The following is a 19,176-nucleotide window of genomic DNA, read 5'->3' on the forward strand; positions in this document are numbered from 1 at the left end:
GCCGTGGAGAAAATGAAAGCTGCTGTTTCGAGGATGCAAAAATTAGGTTCTCATGTCATCCCGCGCTATGGGGAATTCAACTATCAATCAATAATAAAATAATAATTACTTAATTCATTATTAATGAATGGACTGGCCGCATCATTGTTAGTTCCCCAGTTCTAGTGGAAAAGTGGAGGCACTGGCTGCCATCAATAACTATGAGAAATTTAAAAATGGCGGCCTCTCTCTCTGGAGGTCTGAGCAAATCTACTCAATAAATGGAAAGCCCATTGATTTGAATGGATAGTGTGTAATTCTTCATTTCTCCTGTGGTGGCGCTGAAGGAAAAATGAACACCTACTGCCAGGTTCAGTCACCGATTAGTGATGATCAGTGGAGGTCTCAGCAGTCAGACACACTGTGATCAGCTTATCAGCATCGGTGGGTCGTTTGTTAGGCTCATCTGATGAAGTGGATCTTTCAAGTCCAAGGTCCGGGTGGGCACACAGGCCACGGGCGTCGATGCAGCAGGCATGTGAGAAACAGGGGAAACGGAAAACAGAGGAACTGGAAGCTGCAGACAGATAGCAGACGTACTGGAAGCCACAGGCAGATAGGTAGCTGAGGTACTGGAAGCCCCAGGAAGACAGGTAGCTGAGGTACTGTAAGCCTCAGTCAGACAGGTAGCTGAGGTACTGGGCACCAGAGGCAGACAGGTAGCTAAGGTACTGAAAGCTGAAGACAGATAGCAGAGATCCTGGAAGCTGCAGGCAGACAGGCAGCTGAGGTTCTGTAAGTCGCAGGCAGACAGGTAGCTGAGGTTCTGTAAGTCGCAGGCAGACAGGTAGCTGAGGTTCTGTAAGTCGCAGGCAGACAGGTAGCTGAGGTTCTGTAAGTCGCAGGCAGACAGGTAGCTGAGGTTCTTGAAGCCGCAGGCAGACAGGTAGCTGAGGTTCTGGAAGCCGCAGGCTGACAGGTAGCTGAGGTTATGGAAGCCGCAGGCTGACAGGTAGCTGAGATTATGGAAGCCGCAGGAAGGAGAGGTCTTGGAGACCACAACCAGGGAACTCTGCACATATAAACTAAAAGACTTAATGCCAAGACACAGGTGTGAGTCTTGGGAGACCTTATATAGGACCAGGCAGATGATCACATGGGAGCAGACCAGGCCGTCTGCAAAGCCCAATATGGAGCACAGCAGAGTTTATATTACAGTAATACGTTCATTATGAACTGGTGTGAAGTTTTCCTTCAAAGAGGAATTCCTTCAAGTGCTAATTATAACTAACCGCGTTATTTCATGAGCTAACAGCGGCCATAATGATGATGAATTCTGCAGCCACCTGCATTCCTTGCTATCTGATACATAATGCAGGAAGGTCAAACAGCTTGAAGTGAGGGAAGCTGTAACCGCGGCCATTCAACTCCAGACCGAGGCTCCGAGGAGAGATAGAGACGCACGCGGTTATCAGCAGACATCTAAATGAATCCAAAGCGGACAAGAAAGTGCAGCGAAGCGCAGCGGCATCTCTCAGGACATTGGAGAAAATGACATCAGTATCACGCTGGAATCTGTCAGGAGGTATTGAAGTGAGCAAAGCCGGAAAAGGCCACTGCCGATGCTCATACAAGTAAACTCCGGTCTCCCGGGATCGGTAGTCGAAAACCTGAAAATAACTAATATCCAGCTGCCTGGAACAAACTTGTTTCCATTTAGTGAACAGTCCAAAGGGTAGACAGCCTGGAGGAAGCCGAGAGGAGGGTGCGCAATGGGGGAACTTGTGCAGATGCACCCACCGACAAAGAGCGCTTCGCTTTATCCTATATCATTTTATTAAAATGGTTTTCTTCAATTAAAAAAAAAGTCAACACAAGTAATTGAGTCGTCTTTTTGGGATTTTTTTAACCATGTTGAAGTGTTTCGGAACGTTAGGTGATAACCAGTGTGGCTGCTAGGTCTTGATAGGGTTGTCATACAGCCCTGAAGGGGTTATTTCCACAATGGCAATATTTTTTTTTTTAAAAGCACAATATCTGCATTACTCTTGTTAATATACAGTACAAGCCCAACATAAGCTTTCTGTTACACACCTGTCCCGGATCTGGGCTCTGCTCCTTTCACCCCGGTCCACTAAACTTTCTTGTTCTCCACGTTGGGCTTTGCATGTAGCCCAGCGTGCTCCCATGTGATCATCTGCCCAGGCCTATATAAGGCCTATCAAGACATACACCTGTGTCTTGGTGTTAAGAATTTTAGTGTTCTTGAGTCCTGGCCACCTGCTTCCTGGTCTCCTGTGTGCATGCAGCCTCCAGTACTTCTGCTCCATGTCTGTGGTCTCCAGGACATCTCCTGTCTGCCTGTGGCTTCCATACCTCTGCTATCTGTTTCCCAGTCTCCTGTATGACTACATCTTCCCGTACATCTGCCACCTGTCTGCGGTCTCCAGGACGTCTCCTGTCTGCCTGCGGCTTCCATACATCTGCTACTTGTCTGTAGTCTCCAGGACGTCTCCTGTCTTCCTGCAGCTTTCAGTACCTTTGTTACCAATGTGTGGTTTCCAAAACGTCTCCTATTTGTCTGTGGTCTACAGGACCTCTGGTACCTGCTTGCGGTCTCCAGGAACTCTGGTACCTATCTGTGGTCCCAGGACCTCTGGTACCTGTCTGCGGTCTCCAGGACCTCTGGTACCTGTCTGCAGTCTCCAGGACCTCTGGTACCTGTCTGCAGTCTCCAGGACCTCTGGTACCTGTCTACGGTCTCCAGGACCTCTGGTAACTGCCTGCGGTCTCCATGACCTCTACTACCTGTCTGTGGTCTCCAGAACGTACATTGTCTGCCTATGGCTTCCAGTACCTCTGCTACCTGTCTGCAGTCTCCAGGATGTCTCCTTTCTGCCTGCAGCTTCCATACTTCTGATGCCTGTCTGTGGTCTCCAGAATGTCTCCTATCTGCCTACAGTCTCCAGGACCTATGCTACTTGCCTGCGGTCTCCAGAACCTCTGGTACCTGTCTGCGGTCTCTAGGACCTTTGCTATCTGTTTGTGTTCTCCAAGATTCTGCCTGTAGCCTCCAGGACCTTTGCTACCTCTCTGCGGTCTCCAAGATCTCTGCTACCTGTCTGTGGTCTCCACAATGTCTCCTGTCTGCCTGCAGTTTCAAGGACTTCTACCTACCTGCAGTTTCCAGGACCTCTGCTACCTGTCTACTGTCTCCAGGACCTCTTTTACCTGTTTCCCCGTGCCTCACCTGCCTGCTTCACCGATGCTCGTGTGCCCACCCTGACATTGGAATTTGAGAATCCACCTCACCTAGTGAAGCTAACAGTTTCTTTCTTGTACCTTTTATAGCTTTTTTCATCTCCTTCTGCCCTTCTGTTCATCTTATTCTTATCTGCTAAAACTATATTTCCCACCATCACCCTACTTCTTCTCGGTGCTGCAGGTCCCTCACTCCCTCTCTCCTATGCGCTTTTTGATAGTGATAGATAGATCTCAACATGGGCAACTTTTATTTTCATAGATGAGGCCACCTTTGATAGTTTTGTATGTAGTGACTGTGACCCACTATATGACCAATACTACACATTTTATTGGTGGTTCATGGGGATCTTCATGCTCCCACCTGCAGGCATTGCATAGCTGAGCTGTGCTGCAACACAAATGTATACATGATGAAGTTGCTGTGAGAGGACCTGGGGAGGGTAGTTATTACCCAGGGTCAAAGGTGCATCTGTTTTTTTATGATTTAGGCATGGTCATCAGGTGCCAATGCAGCTGGTATCAGTGGGATCTTCAGCATAGCATAGCTGAACTGTGCTACAACCCAGCAGTCAGGTGTTTTATTAGCCAGGGTCATTAGGTGCATCTGAGCTTGCTCGACTGACAGCAGTAGAACTACTGAAGGATGGATCCAGTGAAAATGGAGGGTTAAGAGAGCACAGGGGAGTCATCATTAGGGGTGATACCTGCAGATCAGTGTAGATTTAAAAATAAGGTTGTATTGTTTAATTCAGTGTATACAGAAAACTGAGATCATGTTCTGATTTTAGGAATAACCCTTTAATTAACTTTTCCACATTCTGTAAATGAAGATCTGGCTACTGTCAGTCGGATGATCTGAAGGTTGAAACCCCTATCGATCAGTTGTAATTGGCATAGAGCTGCTTATTTTCCCTGCAGCGGCCACTGCTGGAGAAATGTGGTATTATGTGATATCTATTCAAATACAGCATTTGCTCTACCAGTGGGAGTCCTCCAATGGGAGACGCTCTTTGTTAGTATCTTTCAACTTTGACTAATATAGGGGCTCATGATCAGAGACCCCTCATTCGTCCTAAAATTATATGTGGACAGGGTTTCTTGTATTTGGACAAATCCTTTAAGAATGATTTAAAATTTCTTTGACAATAAAAATAAGTTGTACAAGAAAAATATGCCTACTCTCTCGCAGAAGTAGTGCCACACCTGCTCATAGGTTGCATTTCGTATTGCACCTCAGCTCCAATGAATGGAATGAAGTAAAGCTGCAATACCATACACAACCTGGAAAAAGGGTGGCACTGTTTGTGGAAGAAAGTATAACAACCGATGTGAGTCTCACAGATGTCTCTCATCCAATTTTTCAAGTCTCCTAAAATGCAAATCTTCTTGGTCATGGGTGATACATTTCTTACATTGTTGCAACAGATTTGCCGTTGAAGAATTTAATAAAATGTGGGTCAAAAATTGGTAGTCATCCAGCTTTCCCAGAGACAGATAGTAACCAAGTGGCTTCCTAGTTGTAGTTGTAAAATAAGTCGTCCAGAGTAGAAGTTTGCTCCCATTTTCCGGTGTCGATCTCCATGGTGCTGAATGAAAGGTGCTCTGCGCTCTATGCTAATCTCTCCCATAGAGGGGATCTCCATGAATGTTGTCTCCTGCTGAGCTGCGCTACTAATGGATTCATCAACTGCATCCTCTCTCACAAATTAGATGGAAATTACAGATTAGCAATTATGTGTTTTGCCGCTTGCAGTTCACCATAGAGATGAGGAAGAATAGGATCCGACGATGCAGGTTCTCCTGTATCTCAGGTAATGCACTGCATATATTACTGTGTACAATGTGCCTGGTAATTACACAGATACAGTCCTGTCCTCCATCGTGGAAAATGCACAAAGCTAACGCCGGAATAGCTCCTCAATTAGGGTGCGATGAGGAATTAAAAATAGATTAGACTAGGACAGAGATAGATAGATAGATAGATAGATAGATAGATAGATAGATAGATAGATAGATAGATTAAGATAGATATTAAATAAGAAAATGGAACAGTGACTCGCCCTCCATGAGCGATGGGGTACTCGGAGCCGGGCCAATGCGGGGTGGCAGAGTGGGATGTCGTCGTTGCCGTGACCCGGTCCGTGCCCAGGGCTGTCACATGAAAAATAATGGGCTTGTTGATGAGTGATTATTCGACTACGCCACCTGTGGTTTCTGGTGAAGGCCACCAGCGCTGCGACAGTCCTCTGAGGCTGATATTCTGGCAGCTTGGTTGGAACTACTCCCCACAGGCGGAGTAGGCCTCAGGGCAGTGTCAGATGGACTGAGTGGAGGGATGGTGGGTGCAGGGCCGCGCGGGAATAACTAAGCGGAGACGGTAAATGAAGTCATCCAGGTTTTACTCACTTTAGTGAAGTAGCCGCTGCAAAGCTTCTCTCTGCCTCCCGCGGCACGCTGCGGCCACCAGGAAAGGGGTTCAGCACTTCCCAGGTAGATCAGGAGCACCTGTCAAGACCCTGTCAATATGTTCCTCTCCTTCTCCCTCTCTTTCTCCTTCTCCTCCTGCTTGTGTCCCTCCCTGGGATCCACTAAGCCTCCGGGCTTTTCCAACAGTGACATGAAGTACACAGTCAGATATCGGGGGCCGGTCACACCTCTTGCAGCAGGAATCCCTCTGGCTTGGCCAGAGTGAGGAATACAGGTGGCGACTCCGCTCCGTCCGTATCCCCCTGGGATCCTTTTGCCTGTGGAGCCTATCTCCTTTGCTCCCTTCCAAGGCCTTCTTAGAACGGTACCCTGACCGGGCAGAGACAGTGGTTAACTCTGACCCACTCCTCGTCTCAAGGCCTGAGAACGAGGACCCTGAATCTTCAGCCAGCTGCAGACTCTTGCTGGACCCTGACAGAAGACCACAACCAAAGGACCTTGAACTTAAGATGGCCGTAGATTATATATGTTGCTACAAGTGCTTCCTGTAAGTGTGTCCTCCACCCTCACCCACTACATGGTTCCCCCTATCTTTGGTTTCCCCCCCATCTCCTCTATCCCGGAACGGGGCAGCACCGTGGTGCATTTAGGCCCCCTGCAGGACAGGAGTGGTGTAGTGTTGAGTGTGAAGTGGGGTCCTGGGTGATGCTCCATCCTTACCTGGAAGAGGAGATACCACACCTCTATCTGAGGTGCAGTACCCCTGTGGCGACTGAACCCTCAGGGGCGCCACAACAGCACTGGACTTGAAAGTTGGGTACAAAGCCTCCCAGACAAGGATTCCATTGTCCAATTTATATAGCACATAAGAAAAAAAGGCGGCACTCGAAAATTTGTGAAAAAAGAGGACTTTATTAGCCCATCAGATGTGGCAATGTTTCTGCTGAACACAGCCTTTCTCCAGAGATAGATAGATAGATAGATAGATAGATAGATAGATAGATAGATAGATAGATAGATAGATAGATAGATAGATAGATAGAAATGTCCATGGCTGAAATGTCCAACCTGAAAAGATGCAGCAACAAAAGGCCGAGTAAGAAAAATCCCAACAACTGGTTTGACAAGGAATGTAAAGCTATAAGGAAGGCCCTAAGAACGGCCTCAAATCAAAAATACAGAAACCCAAACAACCCCACTCTGAGAGAAGCCTACCTCTCCATACAACGGAATTACGAATCCTCAAAAAGAAAAAGCAAAACCACATTTCCACCAAACTTCTCCAACTCCAAGATGCCCTTGAAGACAACAGCTTTTGGGAACTATGGAACCACCTAGGATCCAACCGAAAAAGCAACAACCCCCAATCCAGAGCGGCAACATCTGGCTCCAGTACTTCAAGGACCTTTACAAAGACATCCCAAGTGAAGACCTGAACCCGGCACAAATAGAGCTTGTGAACAAACTGAAGGATATGGAGGAAAAATTCAAAGACTTCAAAAACCCTCTGGACACACCAATTACATTGCCAGAAATAACAGAAAGGATCACACTGATAAAAGGTAAAAAAGCCAGCAGCCCAGATGGGATCCTCCCAGAAATGCTGAAATATAGCCCGCCAGACATCCAGGCTGCGATAGCAAAACTATTCAATATTGTACTTCAGGCTGGCTACTTTCCCAAAAACTGGACCCAAGGACTCATAACCCCGATACACAAAAACGGGGACAAGTACGAACCAGCAAACTACCGAGGATTATGTCAGCAGTAATCTGGGGAAACTCTTCAACTGCATCCTGAAAAAAAAGAGGATCCTCACCTTCCTCACCCAACACAACGTCCTCAGCAAGAGCCAAGCAGGCTTCATGCCAAACCACTGCACCACCGACCACATCTACACCCTGCACAGCCTCATCAAGAGCCACATCCACAATACAAGGCATGGGAGGATCTATGTCTGCTTTGTGGACTTTAAGAAGGCATTCGACTCAGTGTGGCACCCAGGACTATTCCTAAAACTGCTGGGGAGCGGAATAGGTGGAGTAATCTGAAACTTCTACACAGAGCAGCTGCAGCATGAGGGTAAATTGAAGGAGGACGGCCTATTTCCAACAGAGCCGAGGAGTGCAACAGGGCTGCAGCCTCAGTCCAACGTTCTTCAACATTTACATCAACGAGCTGGCAGTGGCTCTGGAGTCCTCCTCAGCACCTGGACTCACCCTCCATGACTCAGAGGTGAAATTTCTGCTGTATGCTGATGACCTCGTGCTGTTATCACCAACTGAGAAAGGCGTCCAAGATAATCTGAAAATCCTAGATACCTTCAGCACCGCATGGGCACTGCCAATCAACCGGAAGAAAACTAATATCATGGTGTTCCAGAAAAGAAAGCAGAAACCAGCAGGCCATCCCGCCCTTCATAATAGACAGCTGTCCACTTACGGAAACCAACAAGTACACCTACCTGGGCCTAAAACTCAATCAGGGAGCTTTAAGCAAGCCATACAGTTGCTGAAAGACAAGGCATGCAAAGCCTTGTATGCCATCAGAAGATGTCTGTACCATCTCAAGGCACCTGTAACAGTCTGGCTAAAAATCTTTGTTACCATCATTGCCCCAATCCTTCTGTACGGCAGCGAAGTCTGGGGTCCAGTCTCATACCCAAACTGGTCAAAGTGGGACCAACAGAAATATTCCACCTAGAGTTCTGCAAACACCTCCTCCAAGTCCATCGGAGCTCATCAAACAGAGCCTGCTGAGCAAAGCTGGGCAGATTCCCGCTTCACCTTGTGATCCAGGAGAAGGCTTTATCATTCAAGGCTCATCTACAAAGTAGTAGTCCCAGCTCCTACCATCACAAAGCCTTGCTACACTAGGAAGCCACAGGAGAACGAAGCCCCCCAACACAAATCACCCCAAACCAGCCTGATCAAGCCACCAACTTGCATGGCCTGACAAAAGGCGAAATCCAAAAGATGGTAGACAAAGGCAAAGAGGAATATCTCAGCGTCTGGAAGAACGACATTACCAAATCACAGAAACTGACGATATACCAGAACCTACAGAGGGAATACAAACTGGCCCCATAACTAGAGAAACTCTTAAACCCCAAAGAGCGACAGATCCTGAGCAGGTACAGACTGAGCGCCCACGGCCTACTCATCGAATCCGGGCGGCACCGACAGAACTACAAGCCCAGAGAGCGCAGACTCTGCCAGCAGCGCCCCCAGGAGGACGTGGAGGATGAGGCCCACTTCTTGCTAAGGTGCCCCAAATACTCCACAATGAGGGACACTCACTTCATGAGACTGTCCGATCTCCTCCCAGACTTCACCTCCATGGAGGAGGAAGACAAGCTGCCTATACTACTGGGGGAAGAGGAAAGTGCAGCGGCCATAGCAGAGCAATATGTCAGTGCCTGCCACAGACTAGGAGGAGCCTGATATGTCATGGACCCCGATACCCCACCCTGGATGTGTCCCTATCCCTATACCCATCCCTCCATTATTTTACCACTTGCTTTGGCAATGCTAACATGTACTTATTCCTGCCAATAAAGCACATTTGATTTGATTTGGATAGATAGATAGATAGATAGATAGATAGATAGGAGAATAGATATATAGATGGATAAATAGAGGGATAGATAGATAGATAGATAGATAGATAGATAGATAGATAGATAGAGAGATGATTGATAGATAATGGATAGATAGATAGATAGATAGAGGCAGGGCCGACGTCAGCACCTGGCGCACCCAGGCAAGTGCCGGGGCCCTGAGCAGGCGCGGTCGGGCATTATATGGGGGGGGGTGACATCCTGCATGTGGCATTATATGGGGGGTGTGACATCCTGCATGTGGCATTATATGGTGGGGGGGTGACATCCTGCATGGGGCATTTTAAAGAGAGGGGGGTGATATCCTGCATGGGGCATTATATGGTGGGGGAAAAGGACATCCCTCATGGGGCATTATATGGGGGGAAAGGGACATCCTGCATGAGGCATTATATGGGTGGGGAATGGACATCCTGCATGGGGCATTATATGGGGGGAAAGGGACAGCCTGCATGGGGCATTATATGGGGGGGAACAAGTGACATCCTGCATAGGGCATTCTATGGGGGGGGGCAAGTGACATCCAGCATGGGGCATTATATGGGCGGGAACAGCCTGCATGAAGCATTATATGGGGGCCAATATCCTGTATGGAGCGTTATAAGGGGACTAGTATCCTGTACGGAGGTGTTATATGAGAGCCAGTATCCTGTATGGAGCGTTTTATGGGGGCCAGTATTCTGTATGGAGCATTATATGGGGGCCAGTATTCTGTATGGAGCGTTATATGGGGGCCAGTATTCTGTATGGAGCGTTATATGGGGGCCAGTATTCCGTATGGAGCATTTTATGGGGGCCAGTATTCTCTATGGGGCATTTTACGGGGGCCAGTATACTGTGTGGAGCGATTCGCCAGTTTCTGAGCTATTGTGGAATTTACAATAGATATCACTCATGTAATGTAAGAAGTGAAATCTTTGCATTGTACTATATATGTCTCTGTGGTATCTGTGCATCATGAATTGTGGTATGTGTTAAAGGGGCCCACTGAGACTCTTTCGCCCAGGGCCCAGAAAAACCTGGAGCCGGCTCAGGATAGAGGGATAGATAGATGGAGAGATAGATAGATAGATAGATAGATAGATAGATAGATAGATAGATAGATAGATGGATAGATAGATGGATAGATAGATAGATAGATAGATAGATAGATAGATAGATAGATAGATAGATGATAGATACAGTGGGTATGGAAAGTATTCAGACCCCTTTAAATTGTTCACTCTTTGTTTCATTGCAGCCATTTGGTAAATTCTAAAAAGTTAATTTTTTTTCTCATTAAAGTACACTCTGAACCCCATCTTGACTGAAAAAAACAGAAATGTAGAAATTTTTACAAATTTATTAAAAAAGAAAAACTGAAATATCACATGGTCATAAGTATTCAGACCCTTTGCTCAGACACTCATATTTAAGTCACATGCTGTCCATTTCCTTGTGATCCTCTTTGAGATGGGTCTACTCCTTCATTGGAGTCCAGCTGTGTTTAATTAAACTGATAGGACATGATTTGGACAGGCACACACCTGTCTATATAAGACCTCACAGCTCACAGTGCATGTCAGACCAAATGAGAATCATGAGCTCAAAGGAACTGCCCAAAGAGCTCAGAGACAGAATTGTGGCAAGGCACAGATCTGGCGAAGGTTACAAAAGAATTTCTGCATTACTCAAGGTTCCTAAGAGCACAATGGCCTCCATAATCCTTAAATGGAAGAAGTTTGGGACCACCAGAAGTCTGGCCGTCCAGCCAAACTGAGCAATCGTGGGAGAAGGGCCTTGGTGAGAGAAGTAAAGAAAACCCCAAGATCACTGTGGCTGAGCTCCAGAGATGCAGTAGGGAGATGGGAGAAAAGTTCCACAAAGTCAACTATCACTGCAGCCCTCCACCAGTCGGGCCTTTATGGCAGAGTGGTCCGCCGGAAGCCTCTCCTCAGTGCAAGATATATGAAAGCCCGCATAGAGTTTGCTCAAAAACACATGAAGGACTCCCAGACTATGAGAAATAATATCCTCTGGTCTGATGAGACGAAGATAGAACTTTTTGGTGATAATTCTAAGTGGTATGTGTGGAGAAAACCAGACACTGCTCATCACCTGCCCAATACAATCCCAACAGTGAAACATGGTGGTGGCAGCATCATGCTATGGGGGTGTTTTTCAGCTGCAGGGACAGGACGACTGGTAGAAATTGAAGGAAACATGAATGTGGCAAAGTATAGAGATATCCTGGATGAAAATCTCTTCCAGAGTGCTCTGGACCTCAGACTTGGCCGAAGGTTCACCTCCCAACAAGACAATGACCCTAAGCACACAGCTAAAATAACAAAGGAGTGGTTTCAGAACAACTCTGTGACCATTCTTGACTGGCCCAGCCAGAGCCCTGACCTAAACCCAATTGAGCATCTGTGGAGAGACCTGAAAATGGCTGTCCACCAACGTTCACCATCCAACCTGACGGAACTGGAGAGGATCTGCAAGGAAGAATGGCGGAGGATCTCCAAATCCAGGTGTGAAAAACTTGTTGCATCATTCCCAAGAAGACTCATAGCTGTACTAGCTCAAAAGGGGGCTTCTACTCAATACTGAGCAAAGGGTCTGAATACTTATGACCATGTGATATTTCAGTTTTTCTTTTTTAATAAATTTGCAAAAATTTCTACATTTCTGTTTTTTTTTCAGTCAAGATGGGGTGCAGAGTGTACTTTAATGAGAAAAAAAATTTACTTTTTAGAATTTACCAAATGGCTGCAATGAAACAAAGAGTGAAAAATTTAAAGGGGTCTGAATACTTTCCGTACCCAGTGTATATAGATAAAAGAGAGAAAGATGGATAAATAGATTGATAGATAGAGGGATAGATAGATATGGGATGGATAGTTAGCCTCCATCTATCATCCCCACAGTCTCTGTTCCCTACTGCGCATTTGCTTTGGCAAAACTATTGTGTATTTGGTCCTGGCAATAAAGCTTATTTGAATTTTTGACAGATAGATAGATAGATAGATAGATAGATAGATAGATAGATAGATAGATAGATAGATGGATAAATAGATATTTTGGAGATTGATAAAAGTGTTTAAGAGAAGACCTTTCCTTCTTGCCCCTACCGACCATTCACAACGCAGCTTTCATTTTGTATTCTTCTCTTAAAAAATGAAAGCTGTGCTTAGATTGGTTAAAGCTGCTCTGGGATTAGTTGCTATGGGCAACAAGAACAGATTTTCTCCTAGACGATAAATCCACCCCGGCGTCTGTCTGCTGAATATATGAGAAGCTGGGGGTCTGGTTTCGGGGTCTTATTATACAGATGTAGCGTGTCTGACTTTATAGCTGCAGTCAGCGAATTTTCTAATTTGATTTTTGAGTTTGGCTAATGTAATAGATATAATCGTCAGTCCTGTGTAAACTCACAAAACAGTACGCTGCAGTGTGAATGTCTAGCAGTCCTATGCAAAAACAAAAATAATACACCGCATTGTATGTTTCAAACAGTCCTATGGAAAATTAAAATACTGTGCTGCATTGTGAATTTACAGCAGTCCTACGTATCTCACAAACAATACACTGCATTGTAAGTTTCCGGCAGTCCTATGCAAGCTCATAAATAACCCCTTGTATCGGTATATGCGATGCCGCCACCTCCTCTGCTAGTTCCGCTCTCTTACACGGCACACATCTTTGATTTTCAGATGTCACATTGGCGCGGTGCGGCGCGGGGGGGACGTTTCGCCACATTTCTTTGAAGTTTTGACGCGTGTGCGCTCGGGGTAGCACAGAACATCTGGGCTTGTTGGAGCATCTGTTTCTCCATTGGGCGCTGTTCTGTGATTCTCCCGCAGGAGGCGCCGGCGCGGCAGCTGTGCGAGCACACAATTAAACAAAGCACTGAAGGATATATCGGCCTCATATTATTCTTGGGGGCCCCTCTGATCGCTTATTAACAGCTTCTCCTGGTGTTTTATGAGACGCCGCATAGAGCTTATGTGCTTTATGTATTCCAATTACTATTCACCAGTGAAGTGTACGGTCGCCATTACATCTGCACCGCACTGCTGGTCCTAAAGTGACGCTTACTGTTACCTCCGCCATTAGGACACATATAAATTAAATGGGGGGGGGATTAACACTAATTACACCAGTTCCAGCATTCTGTGCTAATTAAAGTGAATGTCCACAATATTTTTTTATTAACATTTTTTCTTTCTTTTTTTTAATTGATTAAAATACACTATTAACAACTTCTATTTTTTTTAAAGTATTCTTACTTTGCAGCGTTTTTTCCACACCTGCCTAAAACTTTCACAGTGGCATTACTAGAATCTAGAATCTGATGGGCACCGATGCAAAATTTGGACCGGGCCCCTCCCCACATATTGATCAGATGTATGGGCACTTATAGCATTCTAAACCTTATGAGGACATAGGTGTACCCCCCATTATGTAATAATGCCTCCAATCCTGTACTAATGTGCCCCATCCTGGGCCCCTTCTTGGCATATATGTCCCCCATCCTGCTATATATGTCCCCCATCCTACTATATATGTCCCCCATCCTACTATATATGTCCCCCATCCTTGGCCCCTTCCTGGTATATATGTCCCCCATCCTGGACCCCTTCTTGGTATATATGTCCCCCATCCTGGTATACATGTACCCCCATCCTGGGCCCCTTCTTGGTATGTATGTTCCCCATCCTGCTATATATGTCCCCCATCCTGGGCTCCTTCCTGGTATATATGTCACCTATCCTGGGCCTCTTCTTTGTATATACAGTGGTGGCCAAAAGTATTGGCACCCCTGCAATTCTGTCAGATAATACTCAGTTTCTTCCTGAAAATGATTGCAATCACAAATTGTTTGGCATTATTATCTTCATTTAATTTGTCTTCAATGAAAAAACACAAAAAGAATTGTCCTAAAGCCAAATTGGATATAATTCCACACCAAACCTAAAAAAGGGGGTGGACAAAAGTATTGGCACTGTTTGAAAAATCATGTGATGCTTCTCTAATTCGAGTAATTAACAGCACCTGTAACTTACCTGTGGCACCTAACAGGTGTTGGCAATAACTAAATCACACTTGCAGCCAGTTAACATGGATTAAAGTTGACTCAACTTCCGTCCTGTGTCCTTGTGTGTACCACATTGAGCATGGAGAAAAGAAAGAAGACCAAAGAACTGTCTGAGGACTTGAGAAACCAAATTGCGAGGAAGCATGAGCAATCTCAAGGCTACAAGTCCATCTCCAAAGACCTGAATGTTCCTGTGTCTTCCGTGCGCAGTGTCATCAAGAAGTTTAAAGCCCATGGCACTGTGGCTAACCTCCCTAGATGTGGACGGAAAAGAAAAATTGACGAGAGATTTCAATGCAAGATTGTGCGGATGGTGGATAAAGAACCTCAACTAACATCCAAACAAGTTCAAGCTGCCCTGCAGTCCGAGGGTACAACAGTGTCAACCCGTACTATCCATCGGCGTCTGAATGAAAAGGGACTGTATGGTAGGATACCCAGGAAGACCCCACTTCTTACCCTGAGACATAAAAAAGCCAGGCTGGAGTTTGCCAAAACTTACCTGAGAAAGCCTAAAACGTTTTGGAAGAATGTTCTCTGGTCAGATGAGACAAAAGTAGAGCTTTTTGGGAAAAAGCATCAACATAGAGTGTATAGGAAAAAAAAAGAGGCATTCAAAGAAAAGAACACGGTCCCTACAGTCAAACATGGCGGAGGTTCCCTGATGTTTTGGGGTTGCTTTGCTGCCTCTGGCACTGGACTGCTTGACTGTGTGCATAGCATTATGAAGTCTGAAGACTACCAACAAATTTTGCAGCATAATGTAGGGTCCAGTGTGAGAAAGCTGGGTCTCCCTCAGAGGTCATGGGTCTTCCAGCAGGACAATGACCCAAAACACACTTCCAAAAGCACTATAAAATGGTTTGAGAGAAAGCACTGGAGACTTCTAAGGTGGCCAGCCATGAGTCCAGACCTGAATCCCATAGAACACCTGTGGAGAGATCTCAAAATGGCAGTTTGAAGAAGGCACCCTTCAAATATCAGGGACCTGGAGCAGTTTGCCAAAGAAGAATGGTCTACAATTCCAGCAGAGCATTGTAAGAAACTCATTGATGGTTACCGGAAGCGGTTGTTCGCAGTTATTTCGGCTAAAGGTTGTGCAACCAAGTATTAGGTTGAGGGTGCCAATACTTTTGTCTGGCCCATTTTTGGAGTTTTGTGTGAAATGATCAATGATTTGATTTTTGCTTCATTCTCTTTTGTGTTTTTTCCTTGCAAGCAAATTAAATGAAGATAATAATATGAAAGAATTTGTGATTGCAATCATTTTCAGGAAGAAACTGAGTATTATCTGACAGAATTGCAGGGGTGCCAATACTTTTGGCCACCACTGTATGTCCCCTATGCTGGTATATGTCTCCCATCCTGAGCCCCTTCTTGGTATATATGTCCCCCATCCTGGGCCCTTCCTGGTATATATGTCCCAATCCTGGTATATATGTCCCCCATCCTGGTACATCCTGGCCCCACCTTCTACACGTGCCCATTCGCGGTCACACCCTCTGCGATCACGATCGTTACGCCCCTTGTACTATATAAATGCTGTATATATATATATATTTATATATATATATATATATATATATTATTTTTAATATATTATTTTTAGACCATCAATGGTAAAATTGTGCCTAGCTGCAGCCACCACTAGAGGACGCTTATTGTCTACTGTTATATCACTGAGTACAATAAATATATTTGGCCAGATTCATAATTGTATTAGCTCCTATTTTTGGTGTTTTTCATTTGCTTCTTATTCTTCTTTTAATTTGTGGCTTTTTTTCACCTGTTTTAGTTTGTTTTTTTTTCCTATGTTTGTCATTGTGGGATTTCAAGATGTTTTAAGCCGATTCATCAGTTGCGACATTCTAAAAATTTGTCCCTTGACGTACGTCTGGAATTTTTGCACAAATGCAACATTTGTGATATTTTAGCTGTAAAAAGTCTCCAAAAAAGATAAAAGACAAAAATAAAGAGCATTTTTCGTTTTGCGAAAAATTCATCAACCATGTGCGCCATTTTTGAAGAATTTTGCACAAACATCAATGAATATTACAAGACTAAACAAGTATAGCGACTTAAAAAAAATGCAAATGATAATGATAATGTGCAGTACGTATATGCAATTCTGTGCACTATATGGCATTATTATTTATATTTATTTTGTGGAGAGGGCCATGCAAAGATTTGTAGCCACATGTCTAAAGCAGCTGGGGCAGAGTTGTTGCATTCCCTATGGATGGCAACCATAAATATGGATCTCCGATCATTGGAATAATATGACTGGGATGAGAATTGTCAATGTCAAAGTTGCTTCTTGTGATCCACCAGATAAGAATAAAGAAAAGAAGTTAGGTCGTATAGAAGAGCTCGGAGACACGGGATGTGGAAGAGGAGACTATTACGTTGTTTTTTTTTTGCTTCTCTACATCATTATAAACCACTGTATGTTACACTTTTTCTGCAAAGCCTTAAAGAGGAATGTCCACCATTGTATCATTTTACTGGCAAACATTATTTGATGATTAATTTTCTTAATATATAAGAGTTACAAGGGGATGTACCAGGTTTGGAAGTCATCCGCTATCCATAGTGTAGGGGATAACTTTCTGATTGCTGGGGTTCCGGCTGGTGGTACCGCCACTGATCCCGAGAACCAGGATGTGAATGGAGTCGTGGTCGATCATTCATAATGCCGAATAATGGGAGCGCCGAAAACCAGCTGAATGCTGCGCTCAGCTATATCCAATGGTCTCATGGAGAATGAATGTACAGTGTACATGATCGATCCCTCCCCTCCCCCGGTTTTCAGGTCTGCAGGATCGGCAGGGATCCCAGAAGTTGGACATGCAGCGATATGGATGTTATCCCCTACCTCATGTTTGGTACAAAACATGCCCCCACTGATCCTGAGATCGGCACTCCAGGTCATCCCAGGAGCGACACACCAAATCATTCCTGGAGAGGCACTCCAAATCATCCCTGGAGCGGCACTCCAAATCATCCCTGGAGCGGCACTCCAATCAAAATCATCCCTGGAGCGGCACTCCAAATCATCTCTGGAGCGGCACTCCAGGTCATCTCAGCGGCATTCCAGCTCATCCCAGTGGTATTCCAGCTCATCCCAGCGGCACTCCAAATCATCCCTGGAGCGGCACTCCAGGTCATCCCTGGAGCGGCACACCAAATCATCCCTGGAGCGGCACACCAAATCATTCCTGGAGCGGCACTCCAGGTCATTCCTGGAGCAGCACACCAAATCATCCCTGGAGCGGCACACCAAATCATCCCTGGAGCGGCACTCCAGGTCATTCCTGGAGCGGCACTCCAGGTCATTCCTGGAGCGGCACACCAAATCATCCCTGGAGCGGCACACCAAATCATCCCTGGAGCGGCACTCCAGGTCATCCCTGAAGCGGCACTGAAGGTCATCCCAGCGGCACTCCAGGTCATCCCAGCGGCACTCCAGGTCATCCCTCTGTGCCAGGAACCACGTCCGTTCGCTCCCATGAGAGGATGGACAACACGCGGCAGGTCAATGAGGATTCATCTTCTGCCAGGCTAGCTTCTCCTGATATGCAGGGACGGGGCATCCATCCCTGGGAAAGATTAGTTCATTAGTCTATGAGATGCCGGTGTGTCTCCTGGCTTTTGCTCATATTATACATTTTCCTCCTTAGCTAATGAACTGTCAAACAATGTTGTTGTTGTTTTTTTTTGTTTTTGCGAATACTATTTGTAGCCGCTCGTGCACACACCGCTGATGCTAAGGTGGCACAAGATAATACCTGTGATTTGTGCTGGGAGACAGCCCCTGGACACCTGTCTTATTAAGGGTCTGGTTTGCATAGCGATGCAATCTGCCGGGGGTCTCCATCACACGGATATAGTTATCCTAGCTAGTGGACTGCAGCCATTAATTTAGGTAGGAGATATATTCGCTTTAGGAGAGGGATATCCCACAGAGGAGTCCCAAAGAAATGCTACACAATAATACCACCTGAGTTATTTTAATCCTTATTTGTTAGACCATATTAAATCATTTCAATAAAAGTCAAGTGTTTAATCACATTATCGCTTAAGTTGGGTCCATTTACCCTTTGGGTAATTTATTAGCATGAGTTACAATACCAGACACAGCCTCATAGTGGCGCTGTCTCTGGAAATAAAATCAATCCTTTTTTTGCTAATCCTGATCCACCCCTTTAAAGACATTAGACCTAGGATGCGATGAACCGAGAACCCTGATAATGAAGAGGAATTGGGGTTTGGACCTTGCGATGTTCTTCTGGCGGTTTTGGGTAAATTAGAAGTAAAAGAGGTGACAAATAAAGATTTATTCTGGAGGGAACGAGGGAAATCTTCATCCGTTTGAAGAAACTGGAATAAATGAGAAGAGATGGAGCCGAGGTCCATGGGTAAAGTGGAGGAAAACGTTCCCGGCTCTTCGGCCGAGATTGTATTGTATTTTCTCCAGTGCGTTTGTCATTTACGCCTAACAAGCTTTAAAGGGGCCGCAGTAAAGCTTAGAGGGGCCGGATAGACAGACAGTAATTGCATGTCTTCTGTACCACAATGGCCTTAGACCTCAATCTGTCATCCTTTCTGGGTCTCTATAAGGAACAGAAATCAGCTGTCGCTGTTGATAAATGATCGCGTTTCAGTCTCTTCTTTTCTCCTTTTATTTATGTATTTCTTTTTTTTTCCATTTCTCACCCAGGGGGATTCCAGGAAAGAAATGTGGGAACATAATCTTATCAGCGGAAGAGCTCAGCAATTGTCGGGTTTGTATACGTTTTTCTACACATTG

At 45.4% G+C, this 19,176-nt stretch overlaps 1 protein-coding gene across 3 annotated transcripts in view; it reads left to right on the forward strand.

Moving 5' to 3' along the window:
• Positions 1–19,176, forward strand: part of CPNE9 (copine family member 9) — a 259,965-nt gene that overhangs the window by 192,518 nt on the left and 48,271 nt on the right. For all 3 annotated transcript variants that reach the window (XR_012247796.1, XM_073644796.1, XM_073644797.1), the window contains one exon: positions 19,087–19,150. Coding sequence is in view for 2 of the 3 variants with exons in the window: in XM_073644796.1 (XP_073500897.1) it covers positions 19,087–19,150 (64 nt within the window). In the remaining variant the exon portion in view is untranslated. The remainder of the gene's footprint in view (positions 1–19,086; positions 19,151–19,176) is intronic.

The sequence above is a fragment of the Phyllobates terribilis genome, unplaced genomic scaffold (genome assembly GCF_046119375.1).
Source record: "Phyllobates terribilis strain yellow unplaced genomic scaffold, ASM4611937v1 Scaffold_8__6_contigs__length_399053987, whole genome shotgun sequence".
In the NCBI taxonomy this organism is placed as follows: domain Eukaryota; kingdom Metazoa; phylum Chordata; class Amphibia; order Anura; family Dendrobatidae; genus Phyllobates; species Phyllobates terribilis.